The sequence below is a fragment of the Ricinus communis genome, chromosome 1, assembly GCF_019578655.1.
Source record: "Ricinus communis isolate WT05 ecotype wild-type chromosome 1, ASM1957865v1, whole genome shotgun sequence".
NCBI lineage: Eukaryota > Viridiplantae > Streptophyta > Magnoliopsida > Malpighiales > Euphorbiaceae > Ricinus > Ricinus communis.
Window position 1 is genome coordinate 8236547 of NC_063256.1, and position 23337 is coordinate 8259883.

Below are 23337 nucleotides of genomic sequence, written 5' to 3' on the forward strand. Positions count from 1 at the left end.
TTAAAGACAAAAACTGACGACTAAGCACAAAAAGGTAATCCATTTGTGCCTCCTCCGTCATCTATTGAATAGGAAACTTCCCGTTTGTCGCCCTTTATATGATCTCCAATTATATTTTCTCTATATCCTCTTATGCTTCCTACCATAGTTAAAAATGGAAATCTATTTCCCTCCAACGACTGCTAAAACAGTAAACCCACAAAAAAAAAAAAAAGCTAATATATTTATATATATTTTTTATTTTCCTTCTCTTGATCTGAACTAATGAGAAATTAGTTACAACAAGTATTTACCTGCAATTACAACTGAAAAATCTAATTATTACAATTACAACAACTTAAATAACAAAAAAGGGGCAAAGTGAGGTTTAATTAAGCTAGAAATCAGGAAACAATCCCATTCTCTCTCCCTTACCATTTTCTTTGAGAGAGTTTTGATTTAACTAACTTTGGATTGTGTCCATGGGTTGAACTTATTTACCCAGAGAAGCACCGTACCTTTTTAACTTTAACTATTCTACTATAGCAGTCAGTCTAGGCACGGAGCCAAATGCGGCAGCATCATGTGGAACCAATTGGCCTTGCCCGGCAACCAAAGATTTATAGATCTGAATGATCATCTTTTCGTCATACTCCTTAAGTGGGCCCTTACCAAAATTAGTAGCGATTCCACCACCGCCACCATAGCCAGGTCCAATCACACGCGAATTGGCAAATCCAAGCATCATATTAACATAAGCGTCACGTAGCCACACAAAGAACTTCTTTGGAGAAGCCCTCTTAAAGATTTTAAGCTTAGGCTTGATCTTGATCCTCCAAGACATCTTCCTCCTCCTGCTCCCCCGTGTCGTAGTGGCTGAACCACCTCCGAGCTCCACCGTGTTCATCCGTCGCCTCCTGCCGGACTCATTTAGTCTCTGGTAACCTCTTCTTCTCCAATAGCTTCTGATCTTGGTGTACATGCTTGCAGAAACACCCTCCATAACTGATAAGATTACTTTTTTTTTTTTTTTTTCCTTTTTCCTTTCTCAGTGACTTGTTTTAAAGATGAAAAAGAAAAAGAAGTGGGTAGTGGGGAGTTGATAAATCTGGTGTTAAAGAAAGCCAAATAAATGTCGGCATAAATATACACGTATCATGTGGGTAATAGTCATAGATGTATAGAAGAAGAAGAAGAAGAGGAGGAGGAGGAGGAGGAGATATGTGTATATGATGGAGAGGGTTGGGGGGGGTGGTGGTATCTCTTTAAGAGATGGGATAATTAATGAATGTATACCTACCGGCATTCCTTTGCTGGTGAACTGTCCTTAAAAGCTAATATTATTTTGTACTTCGCACGTGCCAGATTTATAAGATCTTGGCCGTCCGATCTTTTTCCCTCTAATCAGATTTGCCATGTGCAGTGACCAAGGCTTTTTCTGTTTTAATTGACATCTCCTTTCTAGCTAATGATAGATTGAAAATTGTATTACTTCAGCAAAAGTCTTAAGATCAAAGGCTTTTTTCTTCTTTTTCTTTCTTTAATGGACATCTAAGTGACTCGTATTTTGTCTAAAATAGTTACTACAATCTGGTAATATTCAAGTTAAATCTCGACAGCTCATGGAATTCTAATGTTATAGTTTGATACATGAGAACATGATTGGATTCCACGTATGGGATCATAATAGATACAGAATGATTTGTGTCTGATCTAAATTTGTTGGCATGAATAAGAAAATGAACAAACGATTCTTCAGGGAAAACAAGCAAAGACCGAACTAGGAATTAATAAAGAAATATTGCGATTATGGTAGGTGTGGAAGAAAGGTTTCAAAAATTAGGAGGTGTGATCTGTGCCTTGAGTTGGCAAAATCCTCAAGTTTCACGCCTCGAGCTGAAGTGTATCGTCATCAACAAATACATGTCCTCTCGTAGCCCACAAGCTGAATAATTCAATTTATTCAGCTAAATTTATCTCTTAGGTTAGTTAAATTTTCGAATTTGAACCTTAACAATGTAGACATATTAATAACTTTAAGATAATATTCTGCCCCCGCGTAAGGGTCTTATCCGTAATGATCTTTTAAAGAATAAATTCCTCAGAAAAAAAAAAAAAAAAGTTTAGCCCGTTATGATTATTGAGTTCCGTAAGTAGAAAATAGAGTATGCAAGACTGGAACACGTAATGATTTTCGTATAATTCAAGTTTCAGATTGTTTCCAAATTACCAAATTTATTTATTTAGCTAAAAGAAAGAGTTCAAGATAGTATCTTACATAATCTTCTCCTTATCTTTTAATATATATGTCTTCGTTTTGACTGATAAGCTCATTACACAACACTTGAGTCTTCCCGAAAAGGTCTATGTTAAAGTGGTTGATCAATTTATGCTATTTAAAATAAAAATCCGGCTTCTTCAACTTTAGTATAATAAAAGGAAAAGTTTAAAACTTTACCATCTAATTTATTTTTGACACAAAGCATCTGTGATATTCTTTTTAGTCAATTATACTTGAGGTTAGGAAAATATGAAAGCATGAACCGCCATGACCAGCAAAAAGAAAAAACAAAAAAGGTCTAGTAGTAGAGAGCTTAAAACTAATAATCAATTAAATAAAGAAAAGCCATGATAATGGCTTTATAATAAGTTAAATTAAGACTCTAATATTTATAAATCCGCGATAATGGTAAAATTAATTTAAACAATGCGCTTTTTAAATAGAGACAATAAATTTAGATAACTTAAATCATCACGATAAATTATTAATGTGGAACCTAACCGTGTCATTATATTGAAATTTCTTAAAATCTTTCAAGAGTTTTTTTATTTAGAAAATAATATTATTCCTCAAGTAAAATCTTTTAAAGTTTTTAAAAATTTAAATTAAGATAGTGCTGAATGATTTTATTATGATTTCAGTTTTTTTTTTTTCATACTACATAAAATATTATTTTAATATAATAAATAAAAGAAATAGCTTTTATTATGTAATTTACGGTCTGTAATCGCCGTATGAATGAAAAAGTAAGGCATATCCATTGTATTTGTGTCAAAGCTGACAAGGCAACACTTCAAATTTTAGTATTTTGCCGCATAATAAGTGAGTTGGTTTGGGAAGTGTCCGTCTATTTATTGGGACATTAATGATTAACGTAGAGACACGGTGTGAAGAGTGAACAGAACGTCCCACCACCAATTTGACAATGGCAGCAAGAGAACAAGTTTAGCATTGCATAACTGACCCTAAAAAGGTATATATATTAAGTTAGCTTCCATAAATAAATATTTTAAAATAATTTTATTTCTTACATAAAAAAATACTTTTCGAACCAATAAAATATTAAAAGATTTAAAGAATATCTAAAATTATTTATTTTATTTTATTTTTTAAATATAATAAATAATTATTAAATATTAAAAATTCTATTAATATTATTTATAAAATTAATTTATATTATTATTTATAATCAAAATAAATATAACAATATTTCATGAGTGAAATACTCATTAACTGACATAATGAGATTAGTTTGATCAACTATTGGTCAACTTATCTCGTTAAACTTTCCATTGACTACAAACACATGGTACAAGCATTTTTACACACATTCACACTTTATCATCAAAGTGAATTACCGACCCCTTTTAACCTTGCCTTATAGTTATTTTGGAGATTGAAATTAGCCTTTAAAAATCTTTGATGATATTTCGCCTCAAGCGACCGAGTTATCTGTCACATCACCGATATATCCAAGATTTGAACTAGTAAATATTAATAGAATAAAAAAAAATAATAAATTTCTATGAAAAGAATTACGATAACAGAATAAAATTGTTTTTGTTGAATTTGGATGAGAAAAGTAATATGGATAACAAGTGTTTTTTTTATTGAGAAAGTAACAAAGAAAATGCTCTGATACTATATTAATTTTATTAGACTTGTCAACTCATCCATTTTTATTTTCCAATTTGTAATTATTGAGTATCAAATTAGAAAAATTAATACTATATTATTCAAAATTTATAATTTCAAAGTAAAGAAATTAAAATTTTATTTTAAATGATAATATTTAACCACCTAATAGTCCTCGTACTAAAGAAAAATATGTGCAAGTAGACTTTGTCACACTCTTCTAGGCAAAGACATCGGTACCGAACTCTTAATTGCATATTGCTAAAGAAAAAACCTATTAATCACATATTCTTTTCGAAGGAAAAGAATGTAATATTTTTTTCTTTCATAAATCAATATATTAAATAAGAAATTCTAAAAATTCTCTATTAGCACTATTGAAAAGATGTAACACTGTTGTTTGAGAAAAAAAAAAGGATTCAGACTATAATATATTAAGTTAAAATAATAATTATATTTTTAATATTCGAACTTGTTAAGCAATGATAATCGAATGATTGAATTTTTAAAATTAATAATTGAGTACGACAATTTGTTAAAAATAATTAACAAAATAATATTTTTAGCAGATGAATTTTTAATTTTTTTAAAATTTTTATAAATATATAAACAAGAGAATAAAAATTATTAAATAGGTCAAAAACTAAAATGGATTCATGAGTGATATAGCGTTAGGATAAATTTTATCTTATATTACTTTTTTTTCTCTAACATCTATTAATCACTAATTTAGCAGTTTTAATCATTAATCTCCAATTCATGAATCCTAGTATTTATTGCATGATAAAATTCTAATGACTTGGTATAAATACGTTTGTATATGATGAATACATTTATAATTTTATTATTTTCACAATATATCATTACCAAATGTCTGTTATTTTTTTATTTCATTTAGCATAAAAGTAAATTTACATCGGTATTTATAATATATGACTTGCTAAAAATATTATTTTATTATTTCTTTCACAGATTATCACATTTAATTGTTAATTTTAAAAATTAAACCACGGGATTGTCAATTTTTTGACACAAAAGATATAATTATCTCTAAATTAAAAAAGTGTAAACATGTGGTTACCTCTCTCAACCGAAAAAGGAGTTGATTTTAATTACATCATTTATGTAACCAGCCAACTAAATTGGCGGCCATCTCTAACACACCCTTACATTTTCATCTGCAAAGAAAAACTCCCTAAACACATGATCACAACCCCACAACCACAGATATTCACTCTGCCACATTCTGTATTAAATTCAGATACTTCCCAATTAACTGATCAATTTTTTATTTTTTATTTTTTCCATTAACTGAAAAACTGAGAGTTAATTGACCAATTTTTTCATTTGACCAAAAATAGTTAGGGGTTTTTTTTTTTTTAATTTAAAAAATGAACCGCTCCGGTCGAAGGCAGAGTCCAATTAACTGAACTTTGTGGTTACTCCTACTTATTGCCATCCTAATTGGAGAAAAATTGTTTATAATTGAGATGGTTATCTAAAAATCGTTGTATAAATAACTCAATCCTGAGATGTAACTTCTTCAAATACAGCACTATACTACACTTATATATTAGACAATACGTCCGGCCTAACAATTATTGGTCAATTTCGTTGTTAGGGCTCACCATTCTTCTATAGTCAATTATAGTTTTTCTTTCTCTGATAGAAATCTAATCAAATAGGTTAATAAAGCTCAAAACGAAAAATCAATTAACACAAACCAAATAACCATATACAGAGAAAAATAATTAAAAGGGAAAAGCCATTGCAAATTTGATGAGCAATAAAAAAACTAATTGAAATCTTCAACAAAATAACTATCTATTTCTACGTTGCAAATTACAAACCTTAATTACCATTGACAAACATATAGCTGCTACCAAACTTTTCTAAAGTCTAAAAGAAGCAGAAAAGAAACTACAGACCAAACTTTAAGACTTCCTTCTCTTAATAACTGAAAGCAATCGACATCTAATAATCCACCATTATATTTCTACGTCACTTCCTAGCCTTTGAATTCTGTTTCTTGTCGAACCCATCTGGTGTCTTCACTTGACTCAGTCTCTTCATCTTTGCACCCTTCACATCTTTATTATTCTTCTTTGCCTTCTTTTTTAACACATCAGGTGTCTTAACCTGGCCAAGCCTCTTAGTCCTGGCAGCCTTTTCTTTAGGTGCCAATGCGCTCTTTGGTTTCTGCGCTTCTCTGATGACCAGTTTAAGCTTCTCAGTAGAAGAAATCTTGTAAGAATTCTTGATCTTGTCAAGTTTTTCAGATTTCACAAACTTTTTCAACTGGACAGAGAGCTGTTTCTTGAAATTAGGAGGCAATTGAGTTTTATATTTGTGCTCTATAAACTTTGCAATCGCTGGCTGGCTGGATCCAGTCCTTTCCTTTAATGTTGATATGGCTTCACTTATCATCTGCAAATCATAACAGCATAATCATTTTTTCAAAGGAAAAACTTAGGAATTAAATGGGATAATTTAAAAGGAAAAGAGAGGATGAAATTCTTAAAAAGAAAACATAAAAAAAAAAAGGACCTCAAAGTAAGGAGGGTGGTTCAGAGCAGGAGGAGAATTTTTGGTGGCTTTGCTTTTAACAGCAACCGTTCCTTTCGCCATTTCTTTTCTGATGGTTTTCTTTAGATAGAGAGAGAGAGAGAGAGAGAGAGGTGATTACTGGGTTTTAATTTTTGGGATCTGAAGTAGAAATAATGGGTAGAAGATTTCAATTTCAAAATCTTTTGTTTAGGCGGGGAGTTTGTGACATTTTTATTAGGCGTAAATGGCGCAAGGAGTGCTAAAGTTGATAAGACGTGGCTGCAGCGGTTATCCAATTAAGGATTGGGTTTTGGGTTGATGGGCTAACTCCAAGTCCAAGTCCAAATTACTTTATTCTCCATGCTAATAATCATGAACGGTTAAAGGAATTAAGTACATTATTACTAAAAAAGTTTAAAGAGAAATTACTCTCTATCGGATAGAGTTGCATTATTTAAGATAATGTAGTTGAAATATAGCATTAATTGGTAAAGAACTAGTTGTATATCTCACATGTTACGCGTATTTTTTTAATTCAAAAATTACCATTACATTTCTTTTAAAAACTCTATACATATAAAATTTGACTATTAATATATTAAATACATATAATAAAAATTCAATAATACATGACAATTAATAATCCCAGAACCATCCAATATCTTTGATTATTATTTAATAGAATTTCGATATTATCTTTAAAATATGTTTTTATATTTTAATAATATTGTTATTTTTTATATTAGAAATCATTTATAAATGTATCATTATTTACTATTTGTATTTGGTGAATGACATTAAATCAAGTTGAGTTTTGGATTGAGATATTTAAAAGAAATTTAATCTGAAAAGCATGAGACAAGGCTCATTAAATTTTAATCTTTTTTTCTTTCTTAAATGATACTAATTATGAGCTCAAATAGTGTAACAACTACATTTGAATAACTCAAATGGTAAGAGTATTTATGTTTACAAGAGATTTCAAATTCTAATAATTCTCTATTCACTAAATGAATTTTTATTTTTATAACAGGTGTAAGAAAATAAACATCGCTTGCTTGCTAGAGGAATTGAGTTTTTGTATGACTTTTAATCACTTTTTCTACGTATTGATAGCAGAGAGTAAAAATTTTTTTTTAAAAAAAATTAATTATCAATTAGATTTTATATTTTATATTTTTATAATAATTTTATATAATTATTTTAAAGTTTATAAATATTATATTTTTAGAAACACTTTCTAATTATAATTTCAAAATTTCATGATAAATGAACTGTGTTTATCAAAAAATTAATAATTATAAATCAACAAAAGAATTTATTATAAATGTAACAAAATCATTATAGGTTTCATATATATATCCTTTCATATATCTAAATAAAGTAAATTCTTTTGTCGAATTACTATTTTTTTCTAGTATTTAATATTAAATTTTTATATGATTTTTTTTATTATAAAATTTCAGAGGTTATTATTAAAATATATTAAAAGGTTTATGTTTATTTAAAATTTTAAAATAATTAAATAGTATTATTAAATAATGTAAAATTTAAAATCTAATCAGTAATCTTACCTTCTAAAAACTCATTAGACTATTCCTCTACCTGGACAATGTCTCACTTGAAATTTTATCGACCGTACATTTGTTTTCAACCAATTATTGATCTCTGTATATAAATATATTATATATTATCAGTGATTTTATACTGTCTAAAAAACCTGACCCATCTTAAATCATATTTATAAATTAATTAAATAAATGAATTATATTTATATAAATTAATAGAAACAATAAATATAGAAGTAGTACATAATTTTGGGAGACGTCAAAAGAATTTTAGAATGAAATCAACTTTCGTTTGTGGATTCATGGATTACAACTGTACAAGACTCTAAAAAGCATGAACGACAGCCATACCCATAAAATTCCACATCTTTTTGTTTTTCTTTTTTCCAAATAAGAATAAAAGAGAATCGCACACATTGTAAAGTCAATACTTTGGAAATTAAAATGTCAGCATTCATATCTCTTTTTTTCATTGATAAATTGATTACTTTCTTTAAGGTAATATTAGGTGACTTTTTCTCGAATTAATCTCACGTGTAATTAATTTTACAAAATCTTATAAAAATACAGCAATGGTTTACAGATTAATTTAGGTTCTATCTGTTTCATAATTTGGAGAACACATAAAATACAGCAAGCAAAGACATCATGTGCAAGAACTTAACCAAATACATTTTTGAAACGCCTAAAGTCGTATCTCCATATGTTGTCAGTGATTCCTTTAGCAATCAAAAATTGCACATGGCATCCAGCTTTACCAAACTTCCTTTCCTACCTCTCAAAGCAAAGCTGGAAAGGTTGTACCTTATCCTTCTTTTTGTTAATTTTTTCCCCATCTATTTTCAACTCTATGCATGTCACCAAACAAGTTTAACATCGCCATTAATAAAATGGCTGCTCTGACTATGATGTCATGCTTTAATAAATCCATAGCTATACGCAAAGCAGCATGTTTTTAATCATAACTCCTATGAGCAACACATGATACAAATTATGTGTCAAATCTCAATTCATTTGGGTGTTATAAGGAAAACACATGTTAAGACTAACTGGGTATTACCAATACAACCATTATATCATTTTTTGTCCTACCAAAAATGTTTCGTGTGCTAAAATAAAGAAGAGGAAAACAAATCACACATGAAATAGTAACGGCAAAGAAAAACATAACAAAGTTGCCAATTTATTACAAAAGTGACATTGAAGAATACATATAAGTATAGCGGAACTCTTTCTTATCATAATTTACTTTGTAAATAAAATCACCTAAAAATAGAAAAGCAATCTACTGCTTTGACCATCTTCGTAAAGACTTCTTTCTTTTGCTTCATCACATTGCTATGGTCTTTTGATCTAAAGATTAATACGCTTAATTAAAAGAAGGAGAAAAAGAAACCTGTCTATGGATCAATTATTTAGTAGGAGAAAATAAAAGAAAAGAGAAGAAAAATATAAAACAGGAAAGGATGTTTCTCCAAGCGGACAGAGTGAGAACGAAAAGAAGATGGCGGCGGGTTATAATAGTAGAACGGAAAGTAAGGAACTATCGGGTTTGGTGGCGGCGGTCCTTGATAGCTGCCGTAGTTTGGTGACGGATAGAATCCACCGTCATTTGCAGGCGGAGGCGGGGATGAGTAAACATAGGTAGGCTCTGCTGGCGGTGGCGGAGAATAGTAATATGCTCCGGAACTCGGTGTCACTGGAGGCGGGGGGCAGTCGGAGACAATAGCTGGAGGTGGTGGAGATGGGGGCGGAGGTGGTGGCGGACAAGTGGAAACAGGAGGAGGAGGAGATGGCAAAGGTTGACATGGGTTGTCACAAGCAGAGCACATTGTGCATGAAATTTGGTCTTTAGAAATAGCTGTTATTCTTGATGAGGTTACTGAAGAAAAGTTGATAATTAGGAAAATAGAAAGAGGGGAGAATGAGAATAGGGAATTGAAGTTTCTCATTCTGAAAACCATGAGTCTTCTTGTTTGATCGAAAGATCCTTTTTTTTGTTTCGAGTTATGGAAGAAAGAAGAGGAGAAAACGAGGTTTTCTAGTAAAGGGGAAGTGAGGAGTGGCCATGTGTGTATTGTATTGGTGAATGAACCATCTCTCCTCCCGTAAATTGTCTTCTACGGCACCATTATCAAAAGAAGAAAACAAAGAAAAAAGAAAAGGTAAAAGCAGAATAACCCTTGTAGTTGAAGAGGTACAGTCCTTATTTATATCACCCACACATATGTAGCCTAGGGTTGGTTGGTGACCATTAGAGAAGGGTTCCACTATTGTTACCCTCTGAAAGGAAAATAAAGATTTCATATAATCATCCTAATTTTGCAATTAATAATCAATTTTGAGATCTTTAGAGCATCATTAGTGGAAGTATATATATAATTGCATGAAATTGTTATTAATAAGATTATGAGATTTATAATGATCTCCATTTATAAGTAAAAATAACAGAAAGATTATATTCCTATATAGCACAGATTACCATAAATAACCCCTTTGTACTAAAAAGCACATTGAATTATAATATTCTTCTCTATTTAACTTATGTTAATAATAGAGACATGGGTATAAAAACTCTGCAGTATATGCAAATTTAAGGGTGCTAAGCACTTTTCTTTTTATTTATATTTTTTCTACTTTAAAAAAAAAATTAAAAATAGTATAAAAAGATGTAAATATATAGATTGTAATCGCTTAATACTCCTTGCAAATATCTTACATTGTGTTTAGTTAAAATTCATAAAATTTATTTATAAATTTAAATTTTATATATTTTGAATATGGTAAAAATTAATTTAAAATTCTACATAATCATCTTTAGGTTGAATTAGTTATAGCTAAACTAAATAAATAGATAGAATTTTTAAATAAATTTCATATTAGTAAGTCAATATATTCTATAATATAAAATATCTCTTTTAATATTATTAATTTTTATTTTATTTTTTCTTTCACATTTTCTTTTTAAGTAAATTTTTTTTAATTGAGTTTAAACTTGACACAACATCAATCAATATTTTAAATTGATTTTAGTGGTTATTCTTAAGAAATAAGTGGTAAATATTGCCTGAAATTATACATTTTAAGTTCCGCACAGATTATATATTTAAACAAACTATGTGGCAGCGGAAAAGAAAAATGGAGTTGTGCTTCCAGAGATTTTGTTGCTTAGGATTTTATTAGGGTAAAAGTATAGAGAGGCCCCTCAACTATGGTTCGTGGACCATTTAGCTCTTCTTCTTTTTCTTTTTTCTTTTTTCTAATGGGGATTCTTGTAAAGTGGAAACCAAGACCCTTTGGTTACTTTAAACCCAAATGTCTAGTGATAATTGTGGATATGGATAAATGGCATCCAATTTAAGCAAGTAAAAACGATAAATATACACATTTTGGACCAAATCGAAAATAAAATTAAGAAAGGATTAAAATGCATAGTGAAATATTTTATTTCTACATTTACACCACAGTAGAGAGAGAAAGTGTTCTTAATGAGAATAAAAAGAATGGAAGTCTAACGTGGCTCACAAGCTGCAGTTGAAGGTCGAGTTTACACCTTTTTCTGCATTTTATTAATGCGATTTGTAAGAGGAAAATAAAAGAGGAAGAAAACAAAAAAGGAAAATAAATTCTGTTTGAAATTGAGAAGAAAATAAAGGGAGGAAAGTAAATAATTTAAACTCCACTTCCTTTATTTTTTTCCAAAATAATAAAAAAATGAAATAAAAAAATTACAATTCCCTAGCTAATTACTATTTTGCCCCTAACAACTTTTAGTCATTCTTTAGAAAAAATAGGCAAATCTCATTATTAAATCCCTAAAATTTTCTATTTTATTTTATTAGACTCTTAAATTTTAATTTATTCTATTAGCTTTTTATATTTTTATTTTTATTTTTATTAGGGATCTTTTATATATATTTCATGAGACTTTATTTATTTTATTAAATCCTTGTACTTTTATTTTTACTTTGATCAAGAACAATTAAGTCTTCAATACAAGTAAAAATAAAAATATAAAGGTTCAATAAAATAAAATAAAAATTAAAGGACTCAATATAATAAAGTTTAAAAATTTAAAAGTTTAAAAATACATTTTGTCAAAAAATTATATGTATTTTACATTTGAGATCTAGATCAAATAGTAAGAGCCTTTGCTCTTATTATAGCGAATGTAAGTGAGATGATTTTTAAAGTTCTTCCTGTGAAAAATGTTCAAAAATTTTCTCACCAATTCTTTTATTTTACATATCTAAAATAGTTTCTTTTCTATATAAAAGAATATGCATCATGATTCTTAATTGATTGACTATAATTAAATTTTTATTTTTTTATAAAATAAGAAGTAAAAAAAATAAATAAATGTAGAAATATTCCTTTATTTGAACTTTCAAGCAAGTGAAATGAACTTATTTTTCTTGTTCATTTTTTTTTTAAAATTTTCTTCTACCAAACATAAAGAAAGAAAATAAATAAATAAAGATAAAAATTATTTTTGCTCTTTATTTTTTTGAAAGTGCATGTGCATGTGCACCCTTAACATTAAAGCGGAGAAGTGGCTTAGTCTTAAAATCTTTTTAAGAACAAATAAGTCATATAATTTTATACATTCTATCTAACTAAAGAAATAAACGAAATAAATTTTCGTTATTTACCATCGACCTACCTAATAAAGTTGTTATTAAACTGACATTAATAATTTGATTAATTATTTTAAATGAACTACTTTTATTAATTAAAAGAAATAAATGCGCCTTTTCCCTATTTTCTTTCCTGTCTATAAAACTTCCCAAACATAGGATAAAGCCCACACTTAAAGGAAAAGACACACAAGAATTATTACTAACATACTATGGTACAATATTTATGGTGTCCTTTACTTCAAATTTAAGAATTACATTTTCAAGATTACTTTTTCTGAATCCCAAAATAATGAAGTAAAGGTCACACTTCCATTAATTATATTAGAATGTTGATTAGGAAAATTTAATGAAGATAGAAAGTGTGTACCCCCTCGTTAGACGTTTACGAGTGAATGCTCAAACACTTCTCTGAATAAATATAAAAGTGAAAAACCATTATTTATGTAAATGTAACCTTGAAGAAATATTTCAAACAAATATTACCCTCGTAATTTATGACCCACTGCTATGAGCAATGCATTTATATGCAAATTGAGTTACAAAAACTTGAAAAGGAATACGAATTTATTATATAATGCATTGATCATAAGAAAGTGGAGAACATAGAAAATAGAAAGTAGGACTACAAACAAAGCCTTATTCCAATTTTCTTCTAACGTTGGCATTTACAATCAAACAGGAATAGCTACTCTAATAATTCAGATTTCTATTTACTGTTAACAAATATTTTCCTTATTTACATATATGCAGAGCAGCATAGACTGATCAAGGAAAGAAAAATAGCGAAAACAGCCATCTCAAGTGTCAAACGGGCGGAGTTAAAGGCAGAAGAAGGATTGTAATCTGAGAAATAAGGCTTTGGATTGTTACCATAACCTGGACCTGGAGGCGCATAAAATTGACCGCTGCCAGGAGGAGAATATGGAAACGGAACAAACAAAGGAGGGGCATGTGGAATCGGAACATATATAGGAGGAGGCGGGGCATGTGGAATAGGAATTGCGCACGCAGGGCACTCTTCCACTGGCGGTGGTGGACATTCAGGGAGAGACGGTGGTGGAGGAGATGGCGGTGGAGGTGCTGGTGGCGGGGGACATTCAGGGACTGGTGGGGGTGGCGATGGCAAGGGTTGGCATGGATTCTCACAGGAGTAGCACATTGTGCATGCCGTTTGGTCTTTGGAGACTGCTGATGCTGATGATATGGTTAATGGATACGTGGTTAACGCTAGTACACAAGTGAGCAGAAATCTAATGGCGATTGCCATTATAGATGAGCTAAAGCTAGGATTGAAGATGAGAGAAGAGAAAGAAGTAAAGTGTAAGCTTTTGAATTTCGATGGAGAAAGGGCCAAAAAGAAAAAAGTTATGGGAGCATATAATGTGCGTAATGCATTGGTGACCGCACCATTTTTATAGACCATTATCACAACACATTAGAAAATAATAACTAAATATTTTGTTGTTTGTAAATATAGTGAAAGTGGTCCTTATAATGCATTCCACAACGAATGAATCGAATAAGTTTCACGTTGGTTGGCCTATCAGTATCTGGTCCAGAAATTTAACTGAATTTTGTTACAAAATATAAAGACAAGAAGAGTTGAAAATGAAACTGTACAGATTAATTTCACAGCCTAATGTAAGTTGTGCGCAATACTTGATAGTAGAAACATTTGTCTTTAATGAACTCTGTCTTCTTCGACCTCTGCAGGGCAAGGATGAAACCTGGCTTCAATTCGTATATATATGCTGCAAATTCTTTTCTGATAAGGTTGCCGACATTTTGTATCCTTAGCAGCTCGAAATTAACTGAATAGAATTTCCGATTTTCTATATTGTCTTTTCCCCAACCAATTAAAAGAGATTACCAGCAATATATAAAACTTAAAAACAGTCCCAATTGAACATAATTACAATCAATAAACCCTCAAAACAGTATAAAAATACATAACGTATTAATTTATTTTTATTGTTTTGGATAATTTATTTTCATACAAGAGTTAAAAAGGCTATTTATTTATTTATTTTGGTAATAAAATTTCTTTGAAATATTCGATTGTCAATAATCCCCAAGTTCCAATTACAACTTATATATCAATCGAACTTGCATCGTATTCGTTAGCCAAATTGTTTTATTATTATTATTATTATTTTTATATCATACAATTGGGATAGCCAAGTCAAAATCTGAGCTAACACTCAAAACGAAATACACAAAGCCACAAGAAATTCAAAACCACTCCCCACGAAGAACTCTAAGAACCCGTCCTTGAGGAGAATCAGGATCACCACGCGTAGCGTTCTCTGTCCATATCCTACGAGCTCTTTCCATCGTCTCTTCAGCAGTCTCGAGCTGCTCCGGCAGCCAGCCAATTACATCTCTGCCTTTCCCAGCATCTGCACTGCCATCAGTTGCTCTCGTTATCGGCTTTCTAGTATCTGCAATCTCAATCTCTGATAACGGAGATGCTTTATGATGTCTGTAATACTCGTTCTCGTCCTCGTCTTCCTCTTCTCCCTTTTCTTTCTGCTTTGGCCAGGGCGTTCCATCAAGCCCAGCGCAACTTGTTTCTTCCAAGGTTGAATTCTCACGTTTTTGTTGAATATGAGGTTCTACAGGATTATTCACTCCAATGCTTACAAGCCTTGGAGATGAAGCATGTGGCGGTCTTGGCGGTGTTAGTGCTTCTGTTCCTTTACTGGATGTCGTTCTGTATTCTGTTTCTGCTTCTGATTCTACATCTCTCTTGGCTGATTCAGGCTCGTATTTATTTTCCGTCTCCTATAATATCAAATTTCTCATTCATTAATCCATTTTCCATTAATCAATCAGATGAATAACGACAATATCACCGTAAAGAGAGCAGGAGAAAGAGATCAGAGAGACTTACTTCAGGATCTCCTGAATAAACAGCAGGTTTCAGTTCACGGTTCCGTTCCTCGGAGTAAACAGCTGGATCACCTGTACGACCAGTGGCAACGGCTGCAAAACGCCGCTGTGCAGCTTGGTTGTGGCGGGCTAAATAGAGCAACCTATAAAATCTCGTTGCAGCGGCAGCTAATCTTGATTGTTCCATTTTTGCTTTCAAATATTTTACGTCGAATAGAAAGCGAGCAGAGATGATTGTGGATTGCTACCCGTCCATGAAGCAAGATAAACACGAAAGGGGAGCAGATTCTAGAGAAAGGAAGATGTTTCATGAGGACACGTGTCCCAATGTAATTGACGTGGCAACAGCATATTGTGCTTCGTTGTACTTTATGTGTCCCCGTTTATTCTAGTTCTTTCTTGTATCAGGACGTGTCCTTGGTCGTTTGGACAGGCACCTGGCTGGCTAGGACTCTGGAGCATGGAGAAGGTGCTTCCTGCTTCTAGGACTTTTGACTTCAAAATCAAGGGCAGTCAACTCAAACTTATGCAGTCAATATGTGATCATTTTCACTACATCTTTGAAGAATCTCTTCATATTATATATATTTAGTAGAGTAGAATTGGTTCGACAATAATTTATGTGTTAGTAAAAAAAGAGGAAAAAGATCAAGAAGTTAGAATATTTAGGAAAGTTTTCAAAAAAAAAAGGCAAAGTTCGATTAGGATTTTCACAAGTGTTTTAGAAAATTCATGAAGTTAGTCGAAATTCGTAATTTTAATGTGAAATCTATTAATTTTTTTAAGAATAAATTATCTATTAAAATGTAATCTTGAATTTTGAAAATTGACATAGAAATAGGGTCTCGGGAATCTCTTATTTTAATATGTGAGATTCTTTATTTCAAAACTACCTTCTATATGCATTACTAAATAAAAGCTCACTATAGTTTTAGGTCTTTTTTTTTTTTTCAAATTCCATCGAGTTTCGACACTCTTTTATTCTAAAACTGTCAATTCAAATGCATCCTATTTTTCACAGTTAATAGCACATTTACATATACCCGGACCCAAATATATGTTGAAATTAGAAAAAGATCAACAGATAAATGGGAAAATTTAATGGCCTATCGTTCTTTCTTAAACTGTCTTTCAATCTCAAGAAAAGATAGCAGGTGGGTGCTTCCCTCTTTTAATCAAAGAGATAGTAGAACTGGAAAATAACAATAGCAAGAAATATTTGTTTAGATTTAGTATTAGTGCTGAAATTGCTGATACACCAGTGCCTTCCCCTCTATGGCTCTCACTATTTGAGCTTTAAACTTTCAGTTTTGCTGCTTATCACTTTCAGTCTTAGGTGTTGGATACTTGCTCAGAAAAACAGAAGGAAAGAAGCATGAAATTTCAAGACAGCAACAAGACTACTAATCGTGTCAAAAAATATATTTGAGAAAAAAAACATTCTCTATATTCACTTGTTAATCCTTTTCCCTATTACACCATCAAAAACTCAAGATTTCATGGTTGAATGATTTTGATCTTAAGCAGATACACAGCCGTAGGATAAAGCCATCAAAAGAAAGGCGGCCTGTTCTTCCTCTCCAAGCTTCCTCTTCCATTGTTCCTGAAATATATCTTTGTATCTTACTTCTGCCGCTTTTACCAATTTTCCTTTTCTCTTCTCTGCTCCTCCTTTCTCCACTCCGAGAATCCTCCTACTCTTCTTCCTGTATCTGATCCCACAGGCATTGCACAAAGTCTGCAAACGTAAACCCCCCAAAAAAAAGAAAAGTTACATTTAGAGAAGACTAATTAAAATAGAAAAATAAGATAAAAAGACGAGTAAGGAAAGTAAAACCTTAGGACCAGCTGGACCGCTTCTCCAGCAAGGTGTTCTTGTTGTTTGGCAATCTATACAGCTTTTCTTGAACTCACTGCTTGTTGTACTATTCTGGTTCTTATCCATTCCTGATTCTTGTACCTATTACAAAACCAAGAAAAGGATTAGCAAATAATCACTGGATTAACAAGTGTATTATGCAAGAAGGATGATATACTTCTCACTTACATTTGTGTTCAAATCGAAAATCATCATTTTGAAGAGATTAGAGCAATAGGAATTTCAGAGAGTAGATAAAAATTTCAGTAGAGATACATTTATAAAGGTGACAGGATAAGGAGTTGTTATGTGTTGTCTAACAAAGTAACAATACAATAATTTCCCCTTTTTTTCTTTAAATTTTTTTTTTAAGAAAAAGAACAGAGAGAGAAAGAGAGGGATTTCAGAGTAGAAAATGAAGCATTATTAAAGATGTGTGCAGGCAGAGAAATAGTAATGGCGAAAGAAGAGCAAACAGAGAAAAACAGGGAAAATGGTTCACCAAAATAATAGCATTTGGCTCCATTTGACTCGATATGTACATTGATACAGCTCTCGCATCTCAGGCCATTTTTAATTTTGGGGTGGCGGCGTAGGAAAAACCCTAAATAATTCTAATATTTTTCAATTGTCCGAAATACCCCTTCACCGAACTTATCTAACTCTGTACTCTCTCTCTCTTTTCCCAAGCGAGAAGGGCGACTCCAATTTTGGAAATATGCATTGCCAAGTGCCAACTTAAAGGTTTAGGGCCAATTTTTAGCTACCAATAAATGTTTTATGTTTAGAAATTAAATTCTAGATTAAATAGAAAATATTTTAAAGTATATACACCTGTCATTCGTTCAATTTATAATGCTATATATCTTCTTTGTTTACTTGTTTTTTTGCTGATAAGAATATCCACACTTAACATTCACCTGATGATGATTTTGTTGTTAATCTTTCACTTTTCACTATTCTCTGATTTATGATTTAACATTCTTATCATTTCTACAATAATGTCAAAAATCAATTTAAATAATACTGACAAGCTTCTGTAAAAGTAAATAAACAGCGTGGCTTTATTCAAAAAGAACCCATAAAAACAAATTCACTTTTAACTTACCCTCATTGTTATTTTTAAATAATATTATTATATATTGATTGTTGTTTTCATTATTTTTCGATTTGTAATTTGATAGGGACTTAATAGGCAGCATACAAACAAGTATTAATTTGATTGAGTATTAATTTAGCGTAAATAAATTGATTTTTTTTTTTCAACATTTCAGATTTAAATTTTACTAGCATTAGTGATGCTTTTATATTATGTATACAAACTTAACAATGACTCAATTTTAAATTCAGATTGCGGATTCTACTTCCTTTAAAAAATTAAGAATTAGAATCGATCATTAAGGAACTGTGCTACTTTTTACTAGAAAAATTGTTAAATGTTTATTTTAATTTATACTAATATTTGCTCACACTGCATAATATATAATATTTTTATAAAATTATTACATATCACATTAAATGAACAGAAATTAGTCCAAATCAAAATAGGTTATGGAATAATGTTATTTTTTATTATAGTTTCTAAAAATTCTGATTTCAATTCGTTCAATTCCTAATGGTTCAGATTTAGAGTTTCTTTTTTTTTTTTCATTTAATGTTGATATGTATTTCTTTTATTTCATAGTTTGAACCTAAAATTAAAATTGGTAATTCAGATTCAAGTCCTTGAAAAATTGAGACTGATGTCATAATTGGTCTCTCTATCCAATTTACTATAAACCAATTTTGGTCAAATTATGAATGAAAAACCGGCTGCGATCATAATGAATGCAAAAGTTATTTATGTGCAAATAATATATTTAACAATTGCATGTATTTCACGCTCAACTAATTTCCATGCAAATATCACTAAGGTATTGAAACAAAAGAAATTACAAAAAAGGGTACTGATCTAAGAAAAGTGGCGGTAATGGTTTGTAGTCTATTGAATCAAATGGGTTTGGCATTGATAAGATGCTCTCATGTTGTTGTTAATATGAATGATAGGTCATATTTATGTAATTTTGATGGTTGAATTCACAAAATTTGTTATTTAGAAAATAACTACCTATTTTCAAAATTAAAATTTAGATTTTTAATAAAATTTTAATAATTTAATTTAAAATAAAATATAGAGATATGGAATATGACAAATCATATTCAAGATGAACACGAGCGGGTCTCAAAATATAATTAGGGAAAATGTAAAGTATTTAAATTGAGAAAGTGGTTAAGTTAAAACAGCTAAACTAAAGAAGAACAAAGAGAAAGGGGAAGGGGAACCGTAAATGACGACGAGAGTGATAGTAGGAAGAGGCAGAGAATCAAGTGGTTACTTTTGTCTGGTAACAAAGAAGAGAAGAATAGGGCACACCAGAAGTTGAAAAGCTCAGGGGTAGTAATTTTCAAGAGATAACGATACACAAAGAGACAAAACCCAGCCCATGGATTCTGGTCCACAAGCACAGACAGCTCATTCATGTCTTTATTTACTTTTGTCTTTATAATCTCAAGGCACAATGAGAATCTCTTTGCCTAACTTAACTTCAATTCCAACATTATTTCTCAACACCCAAAACACACACTCGCACAAAAGCAAGGTTGTTGTTTGTTAACTCTTGTTTTATCATTGTTGCCCTAATAATTCATTGGTTCTTGTTCTTGGTTTGGTTTTAAAATTTATTCTAACAATTCCTCCATTGCTATCTTATGTATTCTCATGGATAATGGAGCCATGACTCTGAAGTATCAACCAATTGTTATTAGAAAAACAAAAAATATATATATATAAAAGGATCTCACTTTTGGATTCAAAAAGTGATTGCTGGTTATGGCTAAAAGCTGTATCCTCCTTGATAACAGGAAATCATGTTTGCAACTTTATTTTTTATTTACTAATTGCTTCCACTAAACATTTAAAAAAAAAACAATTGTGTAATTGCAGTTAGTATTATATTAGCTTGGAAAATAAATGTTATAGATTACTTAACACAACTAAACCTTCAGTCCAAGCAGAATGATGGATAAATTGCTGCAGTCAAACATCATTGTTTAGTTTCATTACTTTTAATTAATTAACAGTTTGGTTCTTGTGAGAGATTTTTATTTTAAAATTTAAATTCATTTTTGAAAATAATTTTATCATAGAAGTGAGTGGCGAGATAACTCCGTCCGACACTTTTTAATATTTTTTATATATACTCTCGAGATCGAGATCAGCTTTTGAAGATCTTTGTTAATAACTCGTCTCAGCTAACCGAGTTATCAATCTTTTAACTGTGATTTATTTTTATTTTTTCTGCTACAGCAATTTATGATTTGGAAACGCTATGCAAATAAATAATACTAATATAGCTTGTACATCTGATCAAACAAGTTTTCTACCTCAGATTTAACACAAAGTCATGGAGTTAGCTTAACTTAATATTTCAGAATCTCTCTCCACAGCCAACTAAAAGGACATAGCAGTATTACTGAACACGTCAATATACACATATAAAACCGATCTATATATGCTTGCTTCCTTCAACTTGATGGTTAATGCTTCAACTTATTCCTCCTTTGTCCAAGTGCTGTGCAAATTTCAGCTAAGAAAGCGAAAACAATACCCAGAAAGGACATTAGCCATGACAATATGAATATTGCCCAATCCTGGAATTTTTTGCTTGGAAAGTGTCCCCTATCCGAGATGAGTAATGCCCTGTATACTGCTTCAGCTACTGCATAGGCAGTCACAGGATCAGACTCTTCTGCAAGGAATCCATATTCCGTCAGGCATACAACATCATAGACTCCATTCGTCTCTTGTATACCTAGACGTTCGCATATCTTGATCCTGCCTTCTATTCTTTCCTCGTTCGTCAATAAGTCGCCGTGGGTCAAGATCAAGATTGGATTCTCATCTACAATAACAACAGATCAGACATTTATTAGTGTCTTCTCGATCAAGTTCCTAAAATTACTGCCAACAGCATATGTTATTAGTGCACTATAATATAGTCACTCAATCAGTGAACTATTAGTCTTAAATGTAAATGCGTTGTAGTGGGAAAAACACAATTAACAGTCTTATCAAAGGGGAATAATCAAGTCTCTATCATTTCGAGGAGTCAAATTTGAGTACATGTCCTGTCATTCAAACTAAACTTTCAAAGAAAATTGATGTAAAGAAGGAATTCTTCGACTATGGCCAGTAAATTTTGTAGATATGCCGCTTCTGCAGTAACTGAGTATATGCGGAGATAATGACCATTCTTAATTGCGCATACAATTATGAAAGGTCTGATATGATGCTACATTAATTTAAGTAGTCATCATGTTATCTTGGAGATAAAAAAGGTAGGTAGCTGGTCCAAACTGTCACAATTACAAAGTCAAGTATTAAATAATGACTAAGAAAGAACTTGCTGGGGAGATCTTACTGCACTTTCTTAAAGCAGGGGAGCAAAAGAGCTCTCTTGTGGCTTCTAATTGCTTGGAATCACCAGCTTTTAGAGCTTTATAAACTTCAGCAATATTGACCACAACCATTGCGCAATTCACTCTCCTGATTAGAAACTTTGAAGATGATCTTGAAGCTGCAGCTTCTATATCGTCTTTCAACAAAGTAGCATCTCCTGATCTCAAGCAAAGCTGGTTATGGTGGACTCCATCAGTCATCCAACTAGACAATTCTTCAAGGGCTTCTCCAATTTTATCATAATTAAACCCTCTAGAATCAAACACGCAAAACCCACTTTGCATCGACCTCATCACATTGTGTTCCTCCATGTACATGGTAGTGTAGTTTTTAGCACCCCCTACAATTAAATTAGGAAAACAAAACCAGTACTTTCTCCACTTGCATATCCTTCACATAAGAGATAGTAATTTCAGGGAATATAAACACACTAACCTGATGAAGTTTGAGCAAAAGGTACAAGTCCAGTTCGACCTAGAACACTGTACATTAAGTTAACAAGCGAACTCTTGCCAGAAGAAGAGAAACCGACCAAGAGAATAGTGATTACTGAGGGAATATCCATTTCTTCCTTCTCAATACCTCCTGTTGGCACCCAATAATCACCTGATTTATACATCTGTAGCTTGTAACGCAGTTCATTGAGTCCTTCATGAGAAATCAAAGCCAATCTCTCTAGCTCTCTAAGTACCCTAATTCTTGGAGTAAGACTAGAAATGTTTGGTAAGCCAAGCTTGAGTCTTGCACATTCTTCAAACTTGGCGGTTGATCTCCACCAGCAATACAACATTCTTGAAGGTGGGTAGTCATCTTCATCGCTTGAAGATAACTGATTTTTCATCTTTCCAGAAATTAAATGGTGGCTTGATGAGAAGATATGATCTTTCTTTGGACTGCTTGAATTAATTAGTGCAGTTAAATTTAGTTCTTTGTTTTTTTCTCTGTAGCAAAAGAATGATTGAGGAAGAAGAGACAGGGACAAAAAAACTAAAAGCTTATACAATCTCGATCACGGGTTGTATTATATGTACAAAAACTTGTTGGGTTGTATGTTAAAGGGCTACTTCCAAGCTATTTCCTTCTGGCAGTGGTACTTTCTACTGGTATTTCAAAAGTATTGTCGTTTTGTTGAACACCCACGTTATAAGCTGGAAGTAATTGGGTTAACCCGGTGATGTTTTTTGTCACGGTGACCTACGGAATGGTGGGGAACTGGAAGCAGTAGGATCGGGGCGTCCGGCTGCTGTGTGGCTGTTTCTGGATAATGCTTCTTTAGTCAAATCGACCATCTATCGAATTAAGAACTAACTAATAACTTTATCCAGATATCTTAATCATGTATCCAAAACATTCCTACGCAAATGAATATTTTATTTATCAATAATTCGCTGCTACTTTTGTTTGAACTTTAGTTATAATTATTTAATGTCAATAATTTG

At 31.3% G+C, this 23337-nt stretch overlaps 7 protein-coding genes and 1 long non-coding RNA gene across 9 annotated transcripts; 1 reads left to right on the top strand and 7 right to left on the bottom strand.

Annotated features, from left to right (window-relative positions):
* Positions 1 to 204: 204 nt before the first annotated feature.
* On the bottom strand, positions 205 to 1355 carry LOC8265169. Its single transcript, XM_002515285.4, has one exon. The coding sequence runs from the start codon at positions 980 to 982 to the stop codon at positions 512 to 514; it is 471 nt and encodes a 156-aa protein (XP_002515331.1). The 5' UTR covers positions 983 to 1355; the 3' UTR covers positions 205 to 511.
* A 4339-nt stretch (positions 1356 to 5694) lies between these two features.
* LOC8265168 (histone H1) lies at positions 5695 to 6668 on the bottom strand. Its single transcript, XM_002515284.3, has 2 exons — positions 6443 to 6668; positions 5695 to 6322 (listed from the first exon to the last, which is right to left on the bottom strand). Exons 1-2 carry the CDS (start codon positions 6521 to 6523, stop codon positions 5897 to 5899), a joined length of 507 nt encoding a protein of 168 aa, XP_002515330.1. The 5' UTR covers positions 6524 to 6668; the 3' UTR covers positions 5695 to 5896.
* Positions 6669 to 9177: 2509 nt separating this feature from the next.
* Positions 9178 to 10228, bottom strand: LOC8265167 (extensin-2). The gene has a single exon (XM_015716851.3). The coding sequence runs from the start codon at positions 9972 to 9974 to the stop codon at positions 9426 to 9428; it is 549 nt and encodes a 182-aa protein (XP_015572337.1). The 5' UTR covers positions 9975 to 10228; the 3' UTR covers positions 9178 to 9425.
* A 2968-nt stretch (positions 10229 to 13196) lies between these two features.
* On the bottom strand, positions 13197 to 14039 carry LOC8265166 (leucine-rich repeat extensin-like protein 3). The gene has a single exon (XM_002515282.4). It carries the CDS (start codon positions 13915 to 13917, stop codon positions 13387 to 13389), a length of 531 nt encoding a protein of 176 aa, XP_002515328.1. The 5' UTR covers positions 13918 to 14039; the 3' UTR covers positions 13197 to 13386.
* Positions 14040 to 14770: 731 nt separating this feature from the next.
* On the bottom strand, positions 14771 to 15801 carry LOC8265165. The gene is made up of 2 exons (XM_002515281.4): positions 15544 to 15801; positions 14771 to 15434 (listed from the first exon to the last, which is right to left on the bottom strand). The coding sequence occupies exons 1-2, from the start codon at positions 15727 to 15729 to the stop codon at positions 14883 to 14885; spliced, it is 738 nt and encodes a 245-aa protein (XP_002515327.1). The 5' UTR covers positions 15730 to 15801; the 3' UTR covers positions 14771 to 14882.
* On the top strand, positions 15745 to 16127 carry LOC125370743. Its single transcript, XR_007216839.1, has 2 exons — positions 15745 to 15871; positions 15951 to 16127. It is a non-coding gene; the product is annotated as an uncharacterized LOC125370743 (long non-coding RNA).
* An 839-nt stretch (positions 16128 to 16966) lies between these two features.
* LOC8265164 (GATA transcription factor 16) lies at positions 16967 to 18053 on the bottom strand. Of its 2 annotated transcripts, none has more exons than XM_015716858.3 (3): positions 17903 to 18053; positions 17380 to 17502; positions 16967 to 17280 (listed from the first exon to the last, which is right to left on the bottom strand). In XM_015716858.3, exons 1-3 carry the CDS (start codon positions 17942 to 17944, stop codon positions 17062 to 17064), a joined length of 384 nt encoding a protein of 127 aa, XP_015572344.1. In that variant the 5' UTR covers positions 17945 to 18053; the 3' UTR covers positions 16967 to 17061. The 2 variants fall into 2 exon arrangements, with proteins under 2 accessions (XP_015572344.1, XP_002515326.1); XM_002515280.4 differs by having other exon boundaries at positions 17590 to 18025.
* A 2716-nt stretch (positions 18054 to 20769) lies between these two features.
* LOC8265163 lies at positions 20770 to 23194 on the bottom strand. The gene is made up of 3 exons (XM_002515279.4): positions 22334 to 23194; positions 21861 to 22238; positions 20770 to 21341 (listed from the first exon to the last, which is right to left on the bottom strand). The coding sequence occupies exons 1-3, from the start codon at positions 22737 to 22739 to the stop codon at positions 20977 to 20979; spliced, it is 1149 nt and encodes a 382-aa protein (XP_002515325.1). The 5' UTR covers positions 22740 to 23194; the 3' UTR covers positions 20770 to 20976.
* Positions 23195 to 23337: the final 143 nt, after the last annotated feature.